The following is a 17,038-nucleotide window of genomic DNA, read 5'->3' as shown; positions in this document are numbered from 1 at the left end:
CGGCTGTCAGCGTGACGTGCAACGAATGTTTTCCAAGCACTTCAGAGGATGAGCTAAACTACCCCCCTTCCCCCATTCCCCGTCTCCCACCCCTCTAGAATTTATGGAGTCCAGCAGCAAGTGGTTCTCATTAACCGTGTCATCTTCTTAACAAATTGCTACGTTGCTCTCACAGCTGGGGCTGTGCTTATGGGGACTTATTATGTTATTTACCCCATGTAGTGCTCATTTTTGGCTGAATTAGAATAGGTTGAACTGTTTCTGAAAGTTTTCCCTTCTACTTTATTTTTTGGTTATTGCACATTTTTATGTAATGTATGCCAAAAAAAAATCTGCTTTACAAAATCTTTTTCTATCTATCTATCTATCTATCTATCTATCTATCTATCTATCTATCTATCTATCTATCTATCTATCTATCTATCATTGTGAATCATGAACTAACAATGCATAATCATTGTGTTTCATGAACTAGCAATGCATTTAATAATCTTGGTTAATGTTGCATAAATTACCAATAAAGTATTATGAATGGATATCTTATATTACCGTTCAAAAGTTTGGGGTCAGTACGATTTTTTTTTTTTTTTGAAAGACTTACAATTTAAAAGACTTACTTTTAAAAATTACAATAATAATAATAATAAAAAAAATCTGATTGAATATATTTCAAAATGTAATTTATTCCAGTGATGGCAAAGATATATATATATTCTTTAATTAATAATTATTGTATTAATATGTTGTCAATGTTAGTTCATGATATCTATAACATAAATTATTGTCAATTAATTAAAAGTTTTACTATGGTAAAGTGTTTAAGTTGGGGAAAAAAAGCATGCGTTCAAAAATGTAGGACATAGAACAACTTGATTTGCTCCTTGTGAATTAATGAACTTGTAAATTAAAGCTGAGCTGTTTTACAGCACATTGAGCAAACATTGAATTCCATCTCTTTCTGTCTGTAATTGAATATTATTCCCTCCACTTACTTTTCAATGTAATTATGAGTCTGTCATAATTTTACGTTCTTTAAAAGGGAAATCTGGAAAATATCACAAAGAGAATATGTATTTTCTGTGACTGAAGGGTGAGGTGTGACATGAAGCATCTGTCCAGCTGTGAGCCTTGACAAGGAAAATAAGCATGAAAGAGAGCTGAAACTGAAGGGGAAAAAATATCAAAAATCCACACCTTTATGGTGAGGCGTTTTTGTTTCCAAAGCCACCCTGCATTAACAGCTTTCATCTGGTTTTCCTTGGCAGCCAAGTACTGAAATTTATCCAGCAGGAATTATGGTATAAATTGTTCCTCAGACAGAAGAAATGAACTGACTGCACCTGGCCTGACACAGCTGTTTTCAACATAGCACAGGATCAATAGACATCCAATTGTTCATCACCATACTCTTGAGAGCAAATACAACATGTGAGTCTGTTAGAATCAAGGAATGACAATGTCAGCAAAAAATAAAACATGTGGTCCACCCAACATGGTTTTTGCCACAAAAATTACCACTTGCTTGATATCTGAAGCAAAAGATATCTGACAACATACAATCAACATTATTGCACTAAATATTTTTAGGAACATCAAGTATACAAGTAAAACTTTTGTATAAGTAAATACTAACACTGTAAGAAAAAATTAAAACAATTTTAAAGTAGAAAAGGGCATTATTCATTGAGTTTACGGACTTAAAGGACAAGTTCGGTATTTTACACTTAAAGCCCTGTTTACAGATCGTATCTGATGAAATAGAACGGTTAAGATTAAAATTTGGACACATGCTGCTGTCCCGAGAATTTTAGGTTTATTTCGCTTCCCACCACCACCCCCACAATGGTTGTCTATATGCACTGGAAGATTCCGTCCTAAAAACACATTAAACTTTCGTTTACAAAGACGTGAAACTCACCGAGTGGTCAGGGGGTGTTCACTGATATGTTCCATCAAAAATCGCTGAAAAAGATGCATTCCAACAGGTTTTATCGTAGTTTTTGTCCAACTCCATTGACTTAATAGGACGTGCTGTGAGACCGCAGCACCTTTACGATATTACTCCGCCGCTTCTTCTTCTGCTTCTTCTGTGTATTCAATGAAATGCCCGTGGTTTGCTTGCAATTGGCAAAGGTGCATTATCGCCACCAACTGGGCTGGAGTGTCTATTATTCAAGCTCTCAACGGAAGAATCACGGGTGTGACGCGTTTGGCAAAATAGGTCCACAAAAGCGAAATAAACCTAAAATTCTCGGGACAGGAGCATGTGTCCAAATTTTAATCTTAACCGTTCTATTTCATCAGATACGATCTGTAAACAGGGCTTTAAGTGTAAAATACCGAACTTGTCCTTTAAATTTCCTTTAAAGGGTTATTTCACCCCAAAATTTTTATAATTTACTAACCCTCATGTCATTCCAAAACCATAAGACGTTCATCATATTCAGAAAATTTGGACTAAACCGCTTAATTTATATGGATTAGTTTTATGATCTCTTTATGAACTTTTTGAAGCATCACAGTGGTACAGTAGTTGCGTAGCTGTCAATGGAGGGACAGAAAGTATCTTCATTTGTGTTTTGAAGAGGAACGCAAGTCTTATGGGAACGGCATGAGGGTGATTAATAACAGAATTTTAATTTTTGGGTGAACAAACCCTTAAACGATAAAACAATACAATGCATAATTCAAAATATGGGTAAAACACCTATGAAAATATCAGTAAGGACAATTAACAGTACATTGAGCCCTATATTTACAGACTTTTCTTAAGAGTGTAGTCAACTAACAAATACTGTAAATGAAAAGTTCTGTTCACAGCAAGTAGTGTCTAAAAAATAATAAGATTCAAAGAGGGCTTTACAGCTCTACAATTAACTTATTCCATAGCTCCATAAAGTCAACTCAAGAACACAATACAGCAAAAATAAAATCTTGTTAAGAACAATATTTTTATCTTAAAGCGATTTTGATATAACTCAAAGTCTGAAATTTGTCTTGCGTTACAGTAAGTTCACTCACAAATACAAAACCATACTACATAAACATTAGAAAATCTTTTATTACAAAAACAGATTATCAAAGAGCCTTCGAAGAATCTTTATTTTTAAATGTAAAATATTGTCAATAAGTACAATTTAAGTATCTATTTGCACCAAAAATTCAAAACAATTTTGATTTTTAAATAGCCATTCCCCCCATCACATATTTTAGTAATCATCGTTATAAATTGGATATCTTTCGAAAGCTTAACCACTCAAAATTCATCCTGTGAAAACCGTTTCGAAATTGCACATTGCCTTACCATAACGGGCTCAGTTCTTGTGATATCAACTATGTGTTGATAGGTTAAAAGGTTTTTTGTTTGGCATCTGAACATGGTAAATAAAACTATTAAGTTGCATATGGTATTTTACACTGGGCGTGAACAAGCTCTGTGAGCATCGTTTCATCAAAAAAAAAAAAAAATTCAGACTTGTTGAGAATTGACCTTAAATGAGGTTGTACAGCTATCAAATAGTCACTGTGGAGATTGTTCCTGTCGAGCAGAAGGACGACTGCTGCCCCACATGCAGATGGAGCGTTTCCAGAGTCACACATTCCATGAGCAGCTTGTAATATTTCCAACACTGGCTCAGTCATATTCTGACGGTCTTGCACACAGCTGCAGAGCGGTACAGTAATACTGCCTTGAGGATGTGAGCACATTACAAAATGGGGCCCATTATGGTGAGAGAAAATATAGCAAATCAAAACTGAATAAATTACAAATTAAAAGTTGCAGCACAAAACCCAAGGCAGCACGAGAGAAACAGCTGAAGTCTGCAAAAGTTCCACTAATGCGAATTATCACGTGGGTATAGAGAAATCGAGGTTTTATTCAGAGAAAAATGCTTAATCAGCTTTTAATAGTTCTTTGGCCATGGTTATATTGCTTTCCTTTGTTCATGTACTTAAATGATTGTGCTATAATAATGCAGTGTATACATTACATTTAAGCCACTAGGGATTTTATTGCGTTAATGAGCTTTTGTACACAAAATCTGAGCAAGGCTTCAGGCTCACCACAGTTTGTTTGGATGAGACTGCATGCACAAGTTATGGTCATCTTTTTAGCAATTATCAAACACCTACTTCTACAACAATGCAAAGCTACGCAGTGCCCTTGGCGAGGATTTGCAAGTAAGAGGAGTCCATTTATATATGCCTGCAGACAAAAAACGGAGTCTGTTGTAGATAAAGACTGTTGTAGATGTCCTTTTCTACACCTGTGGATTAAATCTGTGTGCATGTCACCTCTGTTGAATGGCTTCAAGGGCACCTAATCAAGTCAACTTGTGTCTTGCGTCATCAATACAGCATTAAACACAACAAGGACATTGGTGTGTTCACCTTGAAGCGGCGCTGCGCAGACCCAAAGACAGTTGACGGCAAGCCTGCAACCTTAGCCGAAAAAGCGTAATGCCTGCCAACGCTGTGGGTACGCAGAGAAGGAGACAAGAGGCCTTTTTTTTTAAATGGATGTCAATAATGAGGCTTAACTACACTTAATAAACCGCTTTTATGAGGAAATAGCTTATCATTTAATAAATCGACAGCCAATCGGCTAATCTTCAACATGCTTTCTCTTCAACATTCAGTTTGGATTGATCTATTTTTAGAGTTTACACTGAAAAAAAATGCTGTTTTATAAGAGAAGTCACGGACAATTGCACGACAGTTATGATTGAGTTTAGGACACTTCTTATTAATTTCTATGGCACCCGCAAACAGTGATTGGCTGTCGCACAACTCTGAATGAAATTCAATGTTGTCAAGGCTGTAATGTGATTATCAAGGGACACGTGATCCAAGTTAGCCGTTATGCTTTCTCCAATGGTAGAGCCATGGACCCTCATATCTCCCAATAATAAGACCATCTCTGGCAGGTGTATGAAATCAAAGTACCACAAGAGTGATTATGGAGCAGATTTTGTTCTGATAGCCGCATTCGACCACATGAGTGTTTACACTACGAAAACAATCCGGTCAAATGTGTTTTCAACTACCTCTGGAAGTGGACGAAACTCGAAAGTGGACAATCTCAAAACCTTTTAAAAACCCAGTTTACACCTGTATTTAACGTCGTCCACTTGTGAACTGATCGACAAAACATCTTAATACCAGGGGTAAACACAGGGCCATACATATGCAAATTAGTCTCGGCCTCCACTCAATAACAACAGTTCGGACTATACCTGATCCACTCGTCACTGTAAATGCTAAACAATGGCAAGTGGAAATATTAGTTTAATTCGGCCATATATATTTGAACCAGAAACTGATTCAGAAGAAGATGAGGAAGAGCGAACTCATCTACAAGTCCATCTATCAGAATGGTAATGCATTTTATGTATCACTTTCTACAACGTCGGACACATAATTGACATGATTGGCCTTTGGTTTGACTACGTTATCAAACAGCTAATAATGTGTTGATAATGTTACACAAACCATGTTCCCGTTCACCATCTCAGAGTCAGACAGCTGCCTTCTAAAAATCTGCATCCTTACAAAGGCTTTTAACAACTCGTCAGTGGAGAAAGGCATATAGTTCACCATAACATCGTAATATACATCACATATACATCATATATACATAATTCACCCGCTATTGCTAAATGTACCCAACAGAAAAATAATCCTGGATAACCTGGCTACTCTTGAGACTCCTCTGCTTCAGAGCACAGTATTGATATGCTAAAGCCTGTCCGCCCGCACATTGACGTGATTGGTTGTGTTTGTGACAGAAACGGGGCAGTTTCAAATCAAGTTTTGGTTCACTGCGATTATAAGGTGAAAATACTCAGCAACTGCTGTTGGCTGATGAATTTGTCTTATAATAATAATAATAATAATTGAAAATTTTTCACAACTCGCTCCAGGCAAAAATCATACTACCCCACTTCTACTCTGCACCACTCAGATTTGGTCTGGAACAATGCAAATAGACAACAGGAGTTGTGTATTATACAGTATATGTATAATAACGGTGTGTATTTGCACCGGAAATTATTTTCTGAAAATATACCGAACCGTGACTTCGAAACCAGGGTAAGAGCTGAACAGTCATTTTGTACAGTTATTCCCATAATAGATAAGCTGAATTATACAAAGAGTGCTGTGTCTCAGTGCTGCTGGACTGGATATCAGAATGCTGCTCAGCCAATCAGATTCGAGGACCTGAACGAACTGTTGTAGGCTATAATAAAAATTACATTCGTTTAAAAAATGTTATTAGTTCAAGAGCATTATCTACATTTGTCACAAAGAAAACACTATGGACATGACTGCAAAGAAATGTGCTGCACAGATTGACTGCTTTATTCCATATCCCATGCCTGAGCAGCTTTTGCTGGAATCAGCCCCAGCTTTCCAGAACCCAAGGCCTCTTAGAGGAATGTAAAACAGGTGCCATGCCATTGGTTCCCCCCACAGTGGGGGAGTAAGACAAACTCCCACCCACACAGGAGCCCGGACTTGACTGACAGCACATCACATTCTTCAGCCAGCTGTGTCTTCTGCTGATTTTCCATAAAAACATTCCCAAGAGACACAGAGAAGGAGATGCTCACCATCACAGCAAAAATCACCCAAAAGAGTAACACATGTCTGACCACACACACGCGACTGTGAGCTTTGCTGTGGTTTTCTTCTCTTCACACCTTACTTATTGCATTTTAAAGCTTATTCAGGTATTTTCTTCAGACATATTGCAATGCACCATCCTATTAATGGCAGTTAGAAGAGAAAAAGATGGAAAATGTTGCCAAGAATGCATATTCGCTAAAGAAATCAAACTACCCTATTTCTCCCCTTGATCCATGTGTGTTTCCTCACAGTTCTCTTTCCTCTGGTATGACCTAAGCCATGTAGGAGACTTTTGGCAGGGGATTTAAAGAGTTGAACTGCTATTTGAATCAGCACCAAAGCCTCAGAGATTACCATAATACCTCTTGGAATAAAACTGCCAACTGCACGCTTGTGTGTCTGATGATACGACCTTCGTTCTGGCTCTCGTTGATTCTCATGTCTAGCCTACATAAGCATTTCAGTAACTAAAACAAAGCACCAAACAAATTGCGTGTTGGGTTTATTGTGTTTCTACAGGAACTTAAAGCTTAGAGAGAAAAGGTGATTCAGATTTAAAGCAGTGTTTCTTTACCTTTTTGACTCATTGGCCCTGCGTTGTCTGACGTTATTCGAAGGCCCCCACATATAGATCAAGAAATGTTCGGTTAATGAAGAAGAGGTAAGGGGGCACAGTGACGAGTTTTTTGTACTGTCAGAAGCTATTTGACACACAACACACTGTGGTCTCTCTTCATTATCTTGTCCTGGTGAATCCGAGGGTCAGATACTGTACGCCTCGTCATATTTTCTTGTCTTTTAACCGACGCTTGAGACTGTCTACTGGACACGATAACGCGAACGTTGCAAATACATTCGTCCTTTTTGTGTCAGAAGTCAAACAGGGCATCAGTTTACCGTCTGGGATTTGTTGTGTTGCGCCGCATCTAGTGTAGACAGCATCAATGATTTTAATGGGTTGTTTTTGCTTTTGCCACGCCGCGCGCGTCTGGTGTTTTTGTCTGCTTTTTATGTTTACCTGGCACTGGCAGTCCTTTCATAAACTTATCACGCTTAGTGCAGAATCCTACAAAACTCGATTCTGATTTTTAAATTGTGCCATCTAGTGGTATTGCTCGACAGAAAACGCTACAACTGATAACAGACCGCTCAAGCGGGTACTCAGAGATCTTGAGGTAATAAAATGTCAAATAAATATCTTGTGTTCAATTATTTAATTACGTGGCAAGCAGCTGCATAATAAGTGGGATAAATTTGCAGTCGGGTCTTTTATCACCCTGAAGTGGTTTCTTTTGCATAACAATCTGCTGACTGTGTACAGTGTACACTATCTCCTAGATTTGCTAGGCCGCCCCAGGGTGCGTGTTCCCCAGTTTGGCAACCACTGCCTTAGTGGGCCTCGGGCCCCTGCTTCTCCTTACTGGTACTGACTTAAAAGGTCTAGTTCACATCACTCCAAACCTGTAAGATTTATTTTGTGGAACACAAAAAGAGAAGTTCCAGTGCAAGTGGATGGGTATCAGGGGCTTTTAAACCTCAAATAATAATAATAATAATAATAAATAAATACATAAATAAGCACCATAAAGATAATCCATATGACCAGTGCATATATGTTTTTGATATCATATGATAATTTTGTGTGCAGAAATGCAAGATATTTATGACAAAATTAAAGACAACAGCTATTAACTGAAATTCTTCCCTTGACAGTTATGGTCACCATTCACATTCATTGCATTAAAAATAGCAGCTTGGAAATTGTGTTTCATCAATCACTGTGAGGCTGAGTAAAAGATGTCAAGATTTGTATTTTTAGATGAAGTATTCAATTAAAAACGGACGCTTTTAATAATAAAAGCATTTAAAATAATTTTCTCATGTCAATATTTAATGCAGTATCTCATATTCTCATTAATCACCATAAAGAATGTCATATAAACAAAACAAAAAAGCTCAGGGAATTTCAAACATAATATAATTTCAACAAATCATCCATGTTCAGTCACATATAATATGAAGACTATTTATTTATTTTCTTGTCTGCAAAGAGATACCTCAAAGGATCACCCTCTTGTTTTGATCTCTCTCACTCTGCCACCTTTCCTGCCATGAAATTGCCCCTGATCTCGAAGCCCATCGCCTCACGACCCAACCTGCTGCTGTGCAACAATGCTCATATTCACAGCCTTCAGACAGCAAATTGCTTCTCTCATTCCTCACCACGCCCTGTGCTCTCAGCCACCTGCGAAACGACCCTGCTGGAAATTTCACTACAAATTACTCTCAATCCCCCAGGGAGAAGAAAACCCCCTATTCTCTCCATGCAGCGCCTGTAGTAACCATGCTTAACAAACACACATTTATACTGTACATGCATAGTAAGTTACAATAAATCAGCACCTGGATTAAAGCTATATGCACAATGAGCTTTGGGTGCTTAACATAATACATATATGTATGTGTATATATGTTTATATAACCTATATGTACACATTTCCATAAACCAAGCCTGAAATTGCTAAGCGCATGAAAGTTTCAAGGGACAAATGAAAGGAATACCTAAGGTGTACTGTACTGTAAATAGCAATCAACTGCATGCTTTCATTGTATCTGCAATTTTAGGATAAGGCTGCCCTCTGGTGGACGTCGCACACAATACCATCAAACCAGCTCATTTATAAGCAGACCAATGAGTTTGAGGCAAAACTGCCAGGAAGATGAGTGTTGAAAGCTCTTTGGAAAAAGGATTAGGGCTGTTTTGTGGTCACACGGCATTCTGCCAACCGCACAAGTGAGCAAAGTCTTTAAAGCCACAGAGCTTGAATCTCTTCACTGTTTTTTACTCAGTGCATGCTTCAGATTGACTGATTTGTCCCACAAGTACACATGATCGACCATAAGAAAACAAAGCACAACACACACACAAATGGCTACTTGATCCTATGTCAGACCCTTCAAAACAAGATTCCTTGCGTAAGGCCTGGTGTGCATTTATCTATGCCAATCAGATATTCTAGACTTTAAAGAACTTTTTAATAATTTAAAGAACCCTTTTCCTCAATAAAGAAGCTTTTGCCCAATGGAAAGATTCCATGGATGTTAAAGGTTCTCCGTTAAACCACAGATGCCAAAAAAAGGAATCTTTATTTTTAAGAGTATATGCATGTTTTTAATAGATTTATAGATTCTTTCAGAACTGTGCAACACACAAAGAGAGGTTCTCAGCCTTCTCAATTATTGCATGTCTGTCTGTATTATACTGCAAGTCTAACCAGCATTCAAAAATTTAGATACTATTCCTTGGATCATGCAGAAATCAAACAGATCACATCAGAACTTGCTCTGGGAGTGTTAAGGTTTGCGTAATAACTGCGGTTTGGGTTTGCAGACAAAGAAAAGGGGTGGTCCTCTCTCTAGGCCCAGTCTGTGCTGCAGCCGCCGAGACACAGACGGAGAGAAGGCACGGGGCCAAAGCTGTGGGGCCTGGAGCAGGATCACAGCAGCGCCTGTTTCTGTGGGATCAAGCTTTCAGGTTGCGAGATCACATGGGACTGAGTCTAAGCAGCTGTTGAACAAACGCTAACAATACCATTTTTTCCTTTCTTCCTGTTCTTTTGATTTTTAACGCAATAAACGCAAACCCTTGTTGACTGTTTCACTACGGATATTTCATTAAAGTAGCACATTTGAACAAATAAAAAATATTCATTTCAATTTTATTTCGTATTTGATATTACCAGCCTGAAGTCTTCTATTGATATGAACAAAAACAGAATAGTTTTTTTTCCCCGCCATTACCTATTACTCTGAAAAAACCATTCGAACAGTTTTAGAGCATTTCAGCAAATTACTAAAATGAATATAGTAGAATTCCAGATTTTTTTATTTATGGCTAAAGAGTGAAAAGGCACTGGGTACTCACCAGGGATATTATATATGACAACTAAAACCATTATTTTATTTTTTTTACTTGAAATAAAATGTAGCCTATTTTAAATAACTTTAATTAATAACTTATTTTTTATTTTATTGTAGCTATCTGCAATGGCTGCAATGAACTTTTTTCATCAACTTGATGTAGGCTACTAAAATAACAAACTAAAACTGAAAAAAATAAACAGAACAACTATATAGACATGATAAACATGAAAACTTGATTGAAAAAAAAAGCAATTAAATGATAAATATATTAAAAATATATAGCCTATAAAAAAATAAAAAAAATAAATACATCTCAATAATACTAACACTGATTCACAGTAATATGGAAAGAGAAAGAAATCAGGACAAGGAAAGAAGACTTGGAATAGAAGTGTAAAAAGATTGAAAACACATGTAGGGGAAAATCGCTGCTGTGGGCAAAGACAATTTGTTGGTGGCCTATTCACTGCTATAGATAAGGCCCAAACATGATAATGTTTGTTTGCAAGCCAGTTCCTCTAAAACTAGTTTAAAAAAAATTATATGAAGGATGAATATAAGACTACACAAATGTGAAATTCACTTACTGATAGCGTCCAGAGTTGACAGTATACGGATGAAATGAATGGGTAGTGCCGTAAATGAATCCTACCTGGCGCAAAAACTGTCCGTGACTCCTCGCAGAAAAACAGCTATTTCTTTCAAAGCAGACTTTAAATATAACTCACCCCAGAAAAAGCTTTGCCACCCAGTCTAAATTATAAATGTAAGCACTGAGCAGAATTTTCTGTAATGCATTTTAAAAGTAGCGCTTTAATGTGAGGACATAAAATGATGTAGGCCTACCACGAACAAATGACCAGAACACACGTATGCTGCACGATGCTCGCGAGGTGTAGTCGTCTATGGCTGTAGTCAAATTCATTAAAAGATGTGACTCTAATGAACCGGTTCTTTTTTGTGAGTCAGAAACACTCCGTAAAACCAGTATAGCGCAAAAAAACTTTTCCACAAAATTTCCTCAATTCCTCTCATCGTTTAATATTTTCACCTGCCTCGATCGTGTACCCAAACTATTTGTGGCGCGCTGATTCATCATTTGACAATGAAACCAACCAGAAGATGCCGATCACGAAAACGAATAATAGTAGAGTTAGATAGAATGCAATTTGAAACTATATTGACATTTTTTGGAAGCCAAACTTTATGTTGAACACGCCACCCACGTATCTTGACTCCACCCCCACGTCAAAACAGTGCCATAAAGTGAAATGCACATAAAAGTGAAGGAAAATCGGTTCACACTTGACTAAAACGCAGAATAAAAGGAGCGTTGCAATTGAAATCACTTAATTTTTCTTTTGCAATTCTTTATTTTTGTTTGTAAAACAACTTTTTTTTCTCTCAATACTTTATTTTTCTTCTGCAGTTCTTTATTTTTGTTTGCAAAACAACTTTTTTTCTCAATACTTTATTTTTCTTCTGCAGTTCTTTATTTTTGTTTGCAAAACAACTTTTTTTCTCTAAATATACTTTTTCTTTTGCAATTCTTTATTTTTGTTTGCAAACTTTTTTCTTTCTTTCGCTCAATACTTTATTTTTCTTTCAGTGAAGATTCAAGTTGGAGTTGTCTGCAAAAACCACATTGTTAGATTAATTTAAGGTGGATCGCTTATCATCCACACGGGCCATTGGTGCTTGGACTGCGGATTGGGGCTATATTTTGTATTTAATTATAGTATAGATGACTGAATGCTTGTTTGCTTTGTTGTTGCCACCCCTCCCAGTCTTCATGCCAACCCATAAATCATTTTCTATGCTCCAGAATGAATGGAATGCAGAACATGTTGAAGATCAGCACCCAGTCGCACAAAATAAAGCTATTCCACGCAGAGACATCTCCATTGACGTACATTCAAATAGAATGGCCTTGTCTGTCTAATCTGCATTTTTAGCACACTAGGACGCTCTGGGAGAATCTGTTTAACAATCACAGTCTCGGCAACACTTTTGCTTATTTAAGCTTTCTACAAATTACAACGTGTTTCATTACATTATTCTGAGAATTCCACACAAATGTAGGCAAATAATGGCAAATCTACAAGCTTTTTGCCTCCAAATGTGGTGTTGACAGTAACACATAAGTGAAACGTTTAAACTGGGTATATTGGGTTTGTACAGCATACTAAGACTTCAAACACTCAAACTCCAAAAGAAACATTACAGGCTGCTTTTCGTGACCCTGTTCATGGAAATAAATAGTTGAAGATCAGCTCAGGCCCATTTTCTCCTCTGTGTTTACAACCCTGACCATAAGCAACGTTAGACAAAACATTACTCAGAGGGTCACAAGGAACATTTTAAATTGTTTTCTTATTAGTAAATGATAGAGGAGCTCCACAGCTGAATTACAGATGTCATTTGAAATCACTTTTTTACTTGTTCAACCATGCAGGCAATAGCATATTTTACCTTAAGCTATCAGACCATTAGAACTCATTACAAATTTTTTCCCACTTTGTTTTATTTGAACATTTTTTAAATCACTCGCCCACTGGCCATCCCCATGCAATTCACATCTTTAAGAAAAATCAGATTCAAATGTTTTAATGTCACAAGGTCAAAGGTCAAAATGTGTCCATCTGCCCATGAGCTTAGCTCTTGTCTTTATTGCACTTCTAAATGACTGAACAAACAGTTATTGAATACACATCCATTCTTTGGCACTGCTGGCACTATAGTGCCTTTCCATATATCTATATAAAAATAGATACAAATTTGAGTTTTTAGCTTTTTTCTTCTTTGCATTCATTTCATCAAGCAGATTTACAAAGGCATGGCCACAATAGTATGATACATTTTATGAGCAAAGCTAAGATATGTTTCATAATGACTTTTAAAGGTTTTTGCTCTTTTCTTTCTCCACAAAGAAAAACTGTTAGTACGATTTCATACTTCATTTAAATAAAAGCACCCATGAAACCAATAACAACAATTTCAATGTGTAGAGTGTAAGCAGACTAACAATTAGTTTGCAAACTCATCTGTTACATTTTCTCTTTAAATGTACCTTCATGCAAATGAATTAAAGGGACAGTTCACCCAAAATGAAAACTTCTGTCATCATTTGCTCACCCTCATGTTGCTCCAAACTTGTTTCTGTGGAACACAAATTTTGAATGATGTGCTGTTTGCTCTTTTTCATACAAAATACATTGGGATAGTGTGCAATATAAGTCTTTTGAACCCAAAACTTACCTTTTTTTTTTATTACGGATCATCAATTCACTAAGTGAATCTACCATAATATTTGTGTCTACAAAGACTTGTAGATGTAGTCAACTTGTAATACTTAGTTTATCTGCAAAGTACCAAAGAAAATTATAGGCATCAAACCAAATGATAAGGCTACACAAACATACACTATTTTCCATTGTTATACTTGCTTTTTCTCAAGATGGTTTCCCATTATATTCCCAGGGTTCACTGAGCTCACGCTCACCCCTGTACTGTTTGAGGTAGGCACAGATATGTTGACCACTCCATTGTCCACTATAGATTCACCACTCTCTTGAGTTTTAAAATATACTACATAGAATATTGGTAGGACAATACCAATGAGTAACATGGCAACTACAGCGTTCCACCACTGGATCCCCCAGTCTGCGCCATAACTGCGCAAGGGCTGGCTTCTCCATCCCCATCGTCTGGATACCCTGGAATCACCCGAAAATACCTCTTCTGAGGGGTCTGTGCTTTGGATCAGACGCTCAATGTCACTGTCCACCTCTTTAAGGTAATTGGTGTACTCCTGCACCTGAGGTCTTCCCGAGACGCTCGCTTCAGCGCTGTTTGATGATGCTGCATCGTGGGACGGTCTTTGCTGGGGATTCCTGAGCTCAGAGTTGGCCTCGGTTAGCAGACTATGCTTCTTTACAGGGATTTTGATGGACTTCAGTGCATACATGTCCTGCTCTTGAAAAAGGTTGTTCACTCTTTTTATGTCAGCCACCTGAAACCATAGAGAACGATTATTTTTAAGGACCTAAATCATACAACATACACAATTCTGCACAATATAAATGTTAATGAACATGAGAAGGACCTACACAATCGAACTAGATACCTTGCATCCATACTGAAGGGCCAGTTTGCTGAGATTGTCCTCATGGGAAATGTCTCGTTCTAGCAAAAGCATTTCACCCACTCTTTCTCTCTCCTGTGAGGATGACTCTCGGTTCCGTGGCCGGAGCTCCATGACATTGAGTTCCTCATCCTCAGATGAAGCTTCCGGTTCTTCTTGTCTGTGTCTGAACATGTACACTTGGCCATCCGCACTGGCATGTACATCCACTGGAGCCTGGAAGGCTCGAGGGAGAGGATCTCCACGCCTCATCACTGCAACTACACAAATTCGTAAAATAATTAATATGGCCTTAAATTTACACTACCGCTCCATTTAAAAAAAAAAGAAGAAGAAATTAACACTTTATCAAGCAAGGATTCATTAAAATTATCAAAAGTTATAGTGAAGACATTTACAATGTTAAAAAAAAAAAGATTGTGGTTTCCAAATTTTTTTTTCCTTGAGTGCCAAATCAGCATATTAGAATGATTTCTGAAGGATCATGTGACTGAAGACTAGAGTAATGGCTGCTAAAAATGTAATTATTTTTAACAATAACAATTGCAATCATTTTCCAGAATGCTGTTTTTACTAGGCCTATATTTTTTTTATCAAATAAATGCAGCCTTAAAATAGGCCTACTTCGTTTAAAAAAATCTTACCAACCCCAAACTTTTGAACGGTAGTGTAGGCTAGGTGTTCTTTCTGGACTTTTATGGCGCAAAAGTTATTTTTATTATTAGAGATTTATATTTATATAGATTTGAGCTTATTCTTATATATATATATATAAAAATAATGTTTTAATGTGACCATATATATATATATATGGTCACATTAAAACATTATTGGAAACATTTTCCATATACCTTCATGAATTATATTTTCATATAATTTAATAATACTTATACCCTACTCCCAAAACCTCAAACCAAAAAAGTGAATATCACTTGTAAATGGAATATTATTATTGCAATCAAGCAGTAATTTAGTCAAATTATGCAAAAGGTGTGAAAATATTATTTAATTCTCTGTATTTAAGATACATACAACTTAATAACGCTATAAACTTAGCCTTATAAAGACAAAGGAGTTGCATTTTATTCACATTTAAAGGGTAATTTCCATCACTGTTATTTTCAATACAAAATGCTATTAAACACAACGAATTATTTAGATTGCTCTGGAAATGACATTGTGGGAATGTTCATGACTGCCAGAATAAAAAAACGAAATCCTGTGTTGCATGTATATGTTAGAAATTGATTACTAAAATAAATAACCTATTTAGGGTGATACGTGTGTTGTTAAGATTGAGATAACATTTATTTTCTACAGGACCACAAGTGCCCATAGTTGAAGAACCAGGCACCAACATGTTATTTGAATAACCATTGCAGAGAAACAGCGGTCTAATCTGCAGTCAATTCATAGCAGGCAGAGATTCATTTTATTTAAAAAATAGTTAGAAACTAAAGTGAGAAACATAGTGCAGAATGTAAACAAAACAAAACAGTGCATCATTGTCCATAATTATACATCTAACGTTACTAGACTTAGTGGTACTATTTGTACTTCAGGAAAATCAGAGTTGAGCTTATTATTATTATTATTATTATTATTATTATTATTATTATTATTATTATTATTATTATTATATGCAACCAACCGCAAAAACAGTGGGTCAGCTAACACCGTTACATGAAATAACATTGTCTGAAAAGTTTTCCCCCCTCCCAAATTGTACAAAACACAATGCAAAAATCTACAAAACATACCTTACATTTGTTAAGAAGAAAAAATGGAGTAGGAGTAGCTACAGTAAACACTAACAAAGGTTACAACAGTAGCCGACACGTTCAGTGTTGTGGTTTCAACTTCGAAGTTAAAGTCTGATTTTCCATCATTTTCCCAGTTATTGATGTGAATCTGAATGACACTCACCTTTCTAGACAAAAACAGCAACATTGTGCCGACAAAAATATCCCAGAGTGTCATTTTAGAAACTTCATACCGCAACCGAGTTTGATAGTGCTGGCGAGGGATCGAGTGTTGATTGACGGGTCCTCGGGCCAATCAGATCGTCGAAGAAGGAGAGTCCTCAACGCTCTCTTTTACATAAGTGGTTGTGTTAGCGATACTTTTTGCAGATATAATTTAAGACATCTTTGTTTCGAAATCAAAATCTGGTGTCAGGCGTTTAAAAAGTATAATGGTTAAGTGACATAGGGGATTATCTGGATTGACAAATGGTTTCCTAAGACTACAATTTTCTCTCAGTCATGTAAGGTGTGGTTGAGAATACGGAGTCTCTTACAACGTGTCACGGCTGGTCACGGCAGGATGTTGTAATTGACA

At 36.7% G+C, this 17,038-nt stretch overlaps 2 protein-coding genes across 5 annotated transcripts in view; one reads left to right on the top strand and one right to left on the bottom strand.

Annotated features, from left to right (window-relative positions):
* LOC309508066 (uncharacterized protein) overlaps positions 1–17,038 on the top strand; it is a 231,270-nt gene that overhangs the window by 9,749 nt on the left and 204,483 nt on the right. The gene's annotated exons all lie outside the window — the stretch shown is intronic.
* lysmd4 (LysM, putative peptidoglycan-binding, domain containing 4) lies at positions 12,024–16,960 on the bottom strand. Of its 4 annotated transcripts, XR_014209362.1 has the most exons (5): positions 16,625–16,960; positions 14,681–14,958; positions 14,001–14,566; positions 13,813–13,915; positions 12,024–13,713 (listed from the first exon to the last, which is right to left on the bottom strand). XR_014209362.1 is itself a non-coding variant. In XM_082182620.1 (4 exons), exons 2-4 carry the CDS (start codon positions 14,948–14,950, stop codon positions 13,912–13,914), a joined length of 840 nt encoding a protein of 279 aa, XP_082038746.1. In that variant the 5' UTR covers positions 14,951–14,958; positions 16,625–16,960; the 3' UTR covers positions 12,024–13,911. The 4 variants fall into 4 exon arrangements, 2 of the variants coding, with proteins under 2 accessions (XP_082038746.1, XP_082038745.1); XR_014209363.1 differs by having other exon boundaries at positions 13,813–14,566; positions 16,625–16,958; XM_082182620.1 differs by having other exon boundaries at positions 12,024–13,915.

The sequence above is a fragment of the Leuciscus leuciscus genome (assembly GCF_965113295.1).
Source record: "Leuciscus leuciscus genome assembly, chromosome: 10".
Lineage (NCBI taxonomy): Eukaryota > Metazoa > Chordata > Actinopteri > Cypriniformes > Leuciscidae > Leuciscus > Leuciscus leuciscus.
This window is presented reverse-complemented; position numbering and strand designations above follow the sequence as displayed.

Excerpts from the sequence above, each read along its gene's own strand:
- lysmd4 (XM_082182619.1), bottom strand. The coding sequence starts at position 14,950 with ATGAGGCGTGGAGATCCTCTCCCTCGAGCCTTCCAGGCTCCAGTGGAT. Across the intron at positions 14,567-14,680 it reads CCCTTCAGTATGGATGCAAG|GTGGCTGACATAAAAAGAGT; the intron begins GTATCTAGTTCG and ends CTATGGTTTCAG.